Raw genomic sequence first — 9,314 nt, 5'->3', positions numbered from 1 at the left:
TTGTGGAGTGATTCGAATCTCAAACAATGTTCTTGCCTTGAGAAATTCGATCAATAAGGTAATCCGAATCTTATTTCCCTTGTATTGATTCCTAATCTTATCACAATCACTGTTGCGATTCCCAATCGCCAAAATTTTAAAGTAATATGTCACATTTAATGGTGGACCAAAGTTTTTTTTTTTAAATTAGAAATTACATTATTGTCTCACTATGTTTTTTCTAATTTCTCAAATTTAAATCATTATAAATAATATATAAAAGAAATTTGACTCGTGGACCTTTTGACTGTTTTAACGGTTAGGATCCATTCTCCAGCGAGCGGTAAGATCTGAACCGTTGATTACAATTACAAGACAGTCCAAAGGAACTTGATGCTCCAAATGTTTGTCTACGGTCTGACAAGCTGGACTGAAGCTGACGTGTTGTACCAGTGCAGTCCTTTTTTGTCCCCCACCCATTTATTTTTATTTATTTATTATTCATAGCTTCTCCACGTGTCGGATTGTGAGTGGTGAGACTTTCGGCTCGGGCACACGACCCGACACGGTGGCATGTGAGTTTGTGGGTCCGGTTTGATGGGATTCGGTCCGCAAACAAGGTGGGTCGGATCTAGTACCTTTATTTTATTTATTTATAAATTAATTTTGTAGGGCTTCGTATGTCGGCGTGGGGTGTATTTTTTTGGATTTTTTTTAATGCTCCGATTATTTTTTTTTTTAGCTTTTTATTAAAATATATTAATTTTAAAACCATTTCTTAGACTTTTTATTAAAAATATATCAGTTTTGAAATTATTTTTATGATATTATAAGTTACGCCCATTCCCGCAAAGACCAAAAAGATAATTTTTTTGTTTTTTGTTTTTTGTTTTTTATTTTTTATTTTTTATTTTTTAAAACCAATTAAATAATGGTAGTTTTTTTCCTTTTCAATTTTATTTATAAAACATTAATATAAGTTGTCTTAGCACAAAAAAATAAATTTATAGTAATTAATTTAGTGTGTTGGAGAGGAAATGGCAGTTTATGTAATTTGATGAGAATTGAAGGGGTAAATGGGAATTTGGAGTCGATCCAAAGGCTGGGGGAAGGAGGAGTGAGTTGTTGGGCTGGGCCCAATGTTGGCCCATTTTACAGCCTATGTGTTGTCCTCTGAGGAACCATCATTTTATTAATTATTATCGACGTTTTTTCGGTCTCAATAATACAATTAAAAATTATTATTCCTTGGCTAAGGGAGCTGAATTTTTTTAACTGTTCAAGTTGATGTTAGTCGGCTATGGTATTGATGAGACCATCCACCTCTTGACTAGTTACGTATGATTGTCAGTCTCATAATTCTACGATCGACGTGGGATCTGACAATTCACCATTTATTTTCTTTGGAGTCTAGTATCCATCAGTCTCGTGGTTTTCTCCTATCGAGGTGGGATTTGACAATTCACCTTCTTCTCTACTTTGAGGCCAACGTCCATCAACCTCATCATTTTCTCCAATTGATGTGCGATGTGACAATTCACTCCTTCTCTCCTTTGAGGCCCAACGTACGTCAGTCTCATGGTTTTCTCCAACTGATGTGAGATTTGACAATTCACCCCTTCTCCCAGTTTTCACTTTCTAGGCAGCGTATTTGGACAAGCATGACCGTGACACCCAGCATCCATTAGTCTCATGGTTTTCTCCAACCGATGTGAGAACTGACAATTCACCTCCTTCTCTCCTTTGGGGCCCAACATTGGTCAGTCTCATGATTTTCACTTATTGATGTGGGATATGACAATTCAACCTCTTGTCTCCTTTGGGGCCAACATCCATCAGCCTCACGATTTTCTCTAACTGACATGGGATCTCACAATTCACCCCCTTCTCTTTAGGCCCACGTCCTCAGTCGTTAACACACCGCTCGATGTGTCCACCACTAATAGATATTGACTACTTACCACTAGTTGATATTATTAGCTTTTGTCTGTTACATATTGTTGTCAGCTGATGTGAGATTGCGTTAGCCTTATGATTTTCTCCAACTGGTATAGGATCTCACAATCTTCATTCTGGACCAGAGTCCTCGGATGCAGACACACAGTCTAATGAGTTCATCGCTAGTCGATACTATTAGCTTTCCCTTAGCGGAGAAAGCGGTGAAAATTGGTGACTCAAAAAGGAAATCTGAAACAATGCAGAAATTGTGAGGGCTAAACCAAACCATTTCCAAAAGTGACAGTGGAATTACAAATTCCCAAAGAAAGCAATCCAAATTCCAAAGCTCTGTTTTCACCCTCCGCCAAACTGTGTTGGTGTGATGGTAGCCCACACCCTCTCTGTCTCTCTCTCTCTGTTTGGGGCCTATATTACAACTTCAGTACCTGCTCAAGTTCATGGTAACACCCAGAAGCCTCACTGCTCTGTGTCCCTCCCATTTTCTCTCCCTAATTCACCTACAATGACCTACAAAACCACCAGCCATGCCGAATCGCCCAAACTTCTCTGAAACTCTTCGCCATCGCAATATGGGTGAGGAAAGCTATGGATGGTCCCCAACTGGGGCTCCTCTCGACGTCCAGAGACAGGACCACTGGAGGCACTTCGACAACTCCGTTGATGCTGTCTCTTTTGGTTTTGTTGCTACCGCCATTCTCGTCTCAATGTTCTTGCTTATGGCCATCTTTGAAAGGTTTTTGCGACCCACTCCCTCAGCTTTCTCTCACGACGGTGGCCGGAGGAGCCACCTTGACCCTGAGGCCCAGATGGGTTTTGCTGCAAAGCTTGGCCACCCCTCGCCCAAAGTGAGTTTCCCCAATTTGTGCCTAATTCTTCTGCAGTTTTTTTTAGAGTATGCTGTGTTTGGTAAATTTTTTTTGAGGTGCTTCGTGTTCATTGTTGTTGGATTGTTGTATGTTCTATCTTTAGTTGGCTGTATGGGGATGCCATTGTTGCTCATTTGTGATGGCCCTTCTTCAAAATCCTTCTATATCTCTCTCTGTATGTTTGTGTTTGTTGGTCAAAGTTCTTGAAGTCTTGAATTCAAAATGGAAAAATTCTGGTCCTGTACTTGTCAACTGAGACAACCCATGTTCAAGGACTTGATATCAGAACAACTTGCTTTGTGTCTATCTTTGTCTTTCCTTCCAAATTACAATTTTAAAGGGTACCTTGCAGTTTTGAAAGTTCAAGTTTATCTTGTAGTTCTTGCTTTCTTCCTGAATTCTGCAGTATTGTTTATGAGCACTGAGTTTTTATCACACCACATTATTGTCTCCTAATTATGGATTCTAGGCGAGGAGCTGGTAGTTGTTTTGTAAGATCCATATCGGTTGGCAAGGAAATTTTCTCTAATAGACGCGTTTTCAAAACTTTGAGGGGAAACTTAAAAGGGAAAGTCCAAAGAGGACAATATCTGCTACCGGTCGATTTGGGCTATTACAAATAGTATTAGAGTCAAACACCCGGCGATGTGCCAACGAGGAGGGTGAGCCCCAAAGGGGGTGGACATGAGTCAGTGTGCTAGCAAGGATGCTAGACTCCAAAAGGGGGGTGGATTGGCTAGGACCCACATCGATTGGAGAAGAAACGAGTGCCATTGAGGACACTGGGTCCTGTGGGGGGAGGGTGGATTCTGAGATCTCGGTTGAGGAGGAGAATGAAGCATTCTTTATAAGAGTGTGAACCTCTCCTACCCTACACGTTTTAAAAACCTCGAAAGGAAAAGTCTAAAGAGGACAATATGTGTTAGCTGATACATTAGGTCCTTTCTTGTTTTGCCACTTTCCACCAAGTGCTTCTAATGTCTCGCTAACTTACTCATCGAGTCAATCCCAATGCCTTCCATATCCCACATGGCCCTTACCTCTCTCATGGCTCATTCATATTCTCGAACAATCAAGTTTGATAGAAGAAGAATAGACTTACAGAGTGTAATTTTTGAGATCTTACATCGTGATAAATGAAGAATGCTAACCAAATGTAACCGTCCAAGTCCACCGCTAGTAAATATTGTCTTCTTTGAACTTTTTCTTTCGGGCTCCCCCTCAACGTTTTCAAAACACGTCTGTTAGGGAGAGGTTTCCACACCCTTATAAAGAATGTTTCGTTCTCCTCCCCAATCGATGTAGAATCTCACAATCCACCCCCTTCGGGGCCCAATGTCCTCGCTGGCACATCGTCCGGTGTCTGGCTTTGATACCATTTGTAATAGCCTCAAGCCCACCGCTAGCATATATTGTCATCTTTGAACTTTCCTTTCCGGCTTTTCCTCATGGTTTTTAAAATGCGTCTTCTAAGGAAAGATTTTCACACCCTTATAAAAAATGTTTCGTTCTCTCTCCAACCAATGTGGGATCTTACCTTGAACCTTGTTGATAAGATACATTTCATAATTATTATCATGTGACCCCTCTTTAATCTATGGATACTTTTTGCAGCCTTCTAAGAAACATATAAGGCCTACCTAGTGGTCTTGTCTAATTGCTCAATCACTGGGCTTGATACTAGTAGGTATATGTTTGGGACACTAACAAGTGCATATTTGTGTACTCAAGAACATAAAAAAGACATATTTGTATCTACCTAGAAGTTGTTAGAGTTGTGTGGATATAAATAGAGTCGGGGTTTGGGAGTTTGGGAGGTAGCTAGAATTTGGATAGTAGTTTTTGTGAGATCCCACGTCTGTTGGACAGAGAATGAAACATTTCTTACGAGGGTGTGGAAACCTCTCTCTAGTAGACGCATTTTAAAATCGTGAGGCTGACGATAATATGTAACCGGCCAAATCAGACAATATCTACTAGCGGTGGGCTTGGGCGGTTACAAATGGTATTAGAGCCAGTCATTGGATGATGTGTTAGGGAGGACTCTGGCCCCTAAGGAGGGTGGATTTTGAGATCCCACATTGGTTGGAGAGGGAAACGAAACATTCCTTATAAGGGTGTGGAAACCTCTCCCTAGCATATGCGTTTTGAACCTGTGAGACTAACGGTGATATGTAACGGGCCAAAGCGGACAATATTTGCTATCGGTAGGCTTGGGCTGCTACAAATGGTATTAGAGCCAGTCACCGAACGGTGTGCCAGCAAAGACGCTGGCCCCAAGGAGGAGTGGATTGGAGAACAAAGCATTCCTTATAAGGGTGTGAAAACCTCTCCCTAACAGATACGTTCAGACAATATCTACTACGGGTGAGTTTGGGCTCTTACCGTCTTGGTTTTGGGTGAATCCACCTCTATTGCAGTGCTTTCATTTAGTTTCGATTTCAATTTATAGTTCCTATCAAAAGACAAAACATTTGGATTTATCTACCTTACCGACGAAGCTACGAGCAATGTATGGACTCGATCGTATGTGCACCCTTATAGAAGTGCAAACTTGAGATCAGTTAGTCCAGCTAATGCATGCTTGGGAGGAGTTTTATAATGGTTAAAATCACTTTTATCGTACCGTTTCTAGTTATTTTGGATCGGACAGCAAATGATTTTCGTCGTTCTAAATCACTCCTAAACATAAACATGTAGGTACTTTGCTACACTGAGCAGTGAGCACTACACTGCTGGCTGTCTTCTGATATGCTGGCTTTTTATGTCTTTAGCTTTGTGTATCACTTCATTTTTGTTGTGTTTATATGCAGATGACTGTGTATTCCTATGGAGTTTCAGTACTAATGCCTGGAGATCATATTCCAACCTACATTGCCCACCCGGCTCCCGTCCCGTGTCCCCCCGAACGAATTCCATGGCCACAGCTACAACAAAACACCATATCCTACGCCACAACCAGCTCCCATTTCACTGAAACTTCAAGCTCCTTATAAGCTCAAACAAACCGAGCATGAGAAAGAGGTTCCTTGGGTTCTTATTCTGTACATACCTTCACAACCCTCCTTCAAGGTAGCAAGTTTCACATTTTTATGCCTCCCACAAGGTTTAGTTTTAATCTCTTTCAAGGCCCTTGGCTTCGTCCCCTCAGCAATCATATAGAGAATGTAAAATGGTTTTCGAGTACAAGCGAACTTCGAACGTCGAGATATGTATGAATTCCTTGAGCTTTGAATTCAAACTCTTGAGCTAAAATTCTCGTCTCTGCTAAAGATCAATGAGTTCACAAACTCCCAAATGATTGATACTCTTCCTTGTATATTATTAAGCCAGAGAATCCAAGAAAATGACAGCATATACACAAAATCTTATAAAATGACAGCCATTTCTTCTCATGGATCTTGTCTAAATTCTCCAGTTTTGGACTTGCTCTGTTTTTTTGTCGGTTCATATGCAGAAAAGCAAAAGTCAGACGCAATGTTAGAAGAATTGTTACTACCAATGCTGAAGAAAGTAAGTTAATGATGGTGATCGATCCTTCGCTTCCACTCGAACTCTGTTCTTCGATTCAGAAATCATCGCTGGGCTGACTCAAATTTACTTTTTCTTTCTTCCTTTTTGTCTTTTAACTGATGTAAGAGCTAGTTCTTAGAGTTCAGAGTGTTTGTACCATATAGAAAACAGAGCCCATTAGTAGCTGCTTTGTTCATTTGCTTTGTTCATTTTGGAATACCATAAGAACTGATTAGAGCATGTGTAAAGCTAACACTAACTAAATCTTTGATATCCATTTTTGTGGCCTAAGAAACAGAGCAACCCAGAAATTAGATATTAAATAAGAGAGAGAGAAACAGAGCAAGAAAAAAGATGCAAATTTGTAGCATAATTGCTAGAGATTCACTTTTAAGAGAAAACAGAGACTCACCTAACCAATACGGCCTGTTTCCTTAATTGACCATTCAGACATTCATTATTTACAGCTTACTACAATTTCCAGACCAAAAATAGGAACCCCACCGTTGAAGAACTCACAAAAACAGAGTACAGGAAATTGAATGGCACTGCTCGACGGTCCGGTGAACTACGCCGTCGTCTTCTGTCAGAGGAAGATGAAGCATTCCAATGAAACAAGTGGGTTATCGAGGGATTCGTTTGTTGTTGGCCATTTTCCCTCAATCATTTCGTTTTGTGCAGGTTGAGCCAGCCCTGTTTCTTTCCGGGAATAGTCTCTTCCGCCGGTTGCTTCCCGTCCCGGCGACATTCCGGATCTTCGGACAGAAGGGCTCCGTCCTGCCGCTGTTCTCGAGGCTACGCTGTCGATCCGGGTGGTGGCAGGGGATCTCGACCGCCGATATGAATTCTCAGTACTGTTATGCAGGCGTGGCTCCGGCCTTAAACTCCGCCGGGAAAGTCCTTGCGCCATGTCTCTGCTCTGCACCAACTTCACAGTTCCGCCGTTAATCCGGCCTGGCGACTGATTGGATTTTCTCGTTGGCGATTTCCCCACTTGTCTATCCCTTCCAAGAACCCAATCATCGGAGTTAGGCCGGCTTTTGGGCAATTTCGCCGGAGATCTGGAAATCCTCTGACGAATCTCTTCGTAATCATCCACCTTCTCTGTTACAGTCGTAGTAGACAGCGTTTCGCTAAAGCTGCAAACGTCAGAAACCTCAGAAATTTCTTCAGTCGGGTGAATGGGTATTCCTCCATTGATCCTCCCAGAGAAGGATTCCCCGGTTTTCCTCTCCCCAAACGACGATTTGGGTTTGGGGGTTTCGGAGAGAACTTCCTTGACAGACTCTTCTTCCAGCGGTGGAGGAGCTCTGTTTCCAATGGCGGTGGGTTTGGGATAGGAACAGCCAGATCCAGAATGGTGCGGCGGAGAGGATGAATTAGAAGACCTAGAAGAACTGACACAGCAACCCATTTTCTTCAAAATGGATTTGGAGTTACAGAGATGGGGATTCACATTGAAAGTCAGAGAAGGTTCAGAATGATTGCGGGTTTTGAGGAAGAAGATGAGTGGAAAGTGAGAGAAGTTAGAAATGTATGCTCTGATTCTGGTGAAAGCTCACGCACTCACGCAAGGAGAGAACAAAAGGGATCTCCCCCGCAGGCCCCAACACAAAATGGCTATCATTATCATGGGATTTAAGCTAAATTATGTTTCCACCCCTCGCCCAATTTCATAAACAAATTATTTTTATATTATAAATCAATAAACAAATAAAATAGAGGTTTTCCCTTGATAGGGACCAATCCCCACATAGAGATTCCTCGTTCCCGACCTCGATTTCCGGAAATGAGAAATGGGATAGAGACATAGATGGATAATCCCCACGAGGAAGGGATAGTGAGTGCCTCCCGACTGTGCTTCGTTGTCATCCACACTCTCTTGACCTTAATTGTCCGAAATGAGGAATGAGATAGAGACGCAGATGAATAATCCCCACGAGGATAGGGATAGCGAGTGCATCCCGACCATACTCCGTTGTCATGCATACTCTCTCGACCTTAATTTTTCGAAATGAGGAATGAGATAAAGAGTAGATGAATAATCCCCATGAGGATAAGGATAGTGAGTGCATCTCGACAGTGCTCGGTTGTCATCCATACTCTTTGAGTATAGTTTATAGAGTTGAGCGACAAATAAGTGAATGTGATTCAGTCTTCGGTCACAACCAACTCAATTAATTATAATATATGTTCTTCAATTAACCAATCATAAATATGAATCTCTCGCTCGAAATAAAAGTCAATTTGAGATTATCTCTAAAAAAAAACGGAAAAAAATAAGTAAAATAATGATTAAGATAAAGATAGTTTTGGCATGTGGAGTGGAATAGGCATATTGGCCATCTCCATGTGCTTCATTATTATTCCTCTTTAACAACTCCAAACATTTTTGCAACTATTATATAAAAAGGAACAACAATAAATAGCTCTCTCTCTCCAATTATTTTATTCATTTTGTTTTATTGAAATGAAAAATAATGCATAAATTTCATTATATCTTCCATAAAAATATATATATATATTTATAAATAGAGGTACGGAATATTGAATTACTTTGAGTAAAATACGTTTAACTATGAAGTTTTTATGATTGAGCTACTGAAAAAGTAGGTATACCGTGTTGTTATAGGTAGTGAGCTTCAATTCTTTTAAGCTTTTCTTAGCTATCTTATTTTCATTTGAATGTGATCTCAGTTCATTCATGTGACCCCTCCTTTACTCGAGTGTCATATGCCCACAGCTTCCGCCTTGATTCGTCTCTAAACCCCGTTTGCACTCTTAGAAATAAAGAGTAAATAATGTGACCATGTCGCAAGAGATGCAGGAGAATGTCGAGACACATATGTGTCGAATCTAGACATTCCAACTTTCATCTAACATTCATTCGATCTCTCCTTTAACACCTTATGTCTTTTCTTGTAGACATCCAAACTTTTTTCCTCCTTACTCCATGACTCTGAAAGGGATCTGATACCACTTGTCGGGGGGGGGGGG

At 41.0% G+C, this 9,314-nt stretch overlaps 2 protein-coding genes across 2 annotated transcripts; one reads left to right on the top strand and one right to left on the bottom strand.

Moving 5' to 3' along the window:
- Positions 1–2,271: 2,271 nt before the first annotated feature.
- On the top strand, positions 2,272–6,199 carry LOC111456916. Its single transcript, XM_023098991.1, has 2 exons — positions 2,272–2,783; positions 5,618–6,199. The coding sequence occupies exons 1-2, from the start codon at positions 2,463–2,465 to the stop codon at positions 5,798–5,800; spliced, it is 504 nt and encodes a 167-aa protein (XP_022954759.1). The 5' UTR covers positions 2,272–2,462; the 3' UTR covers positions 5,801–6,199.
- A 463-nt stretch (positions 6,200–6,662) lies between these two features.
- LOC111456914 lies at positions 6,663–8,008 on the bottom strand. Its single transcript, XM_023098988.1, has one exon. It carries the CDS (start codon positions 7,729–7,731, stop codon positions 6,904–6,906), a length of 828 nt encoding a protein of 275 aa, XP_022954756.1. The 5' UTR covers positions 7,732–8,008; the 3' UTR covers positions 6,663–6,903.
- Between the last annotated feature and the right edge of the window lie 1,306 nt (positions 8,009–9,314).

This window comes from Cucurbita moschata, unplaced genomic scaffold (genome assembly GCF_002738365.1).
Source record: "Cucurbita moschata cultivar Rifu unplaced genomic scaffold, Cmos_1.0 Cmo_Scf00019, whole genome shotgun sequence".
Taxonomy (NCBI): domain Eukaryota; kingdom Viridiplantae; phylum Streptophyta; class Magnoliopsida; order Cucurbitales; family Cucurbitaceae; genus Cucurbita; species Cucurbita moschata.
The sequence above is the reverse complement of the archived record's forward strand: the minus strand, read 5'-3'. Positions and strand labels throughout refer to the sequence as shown.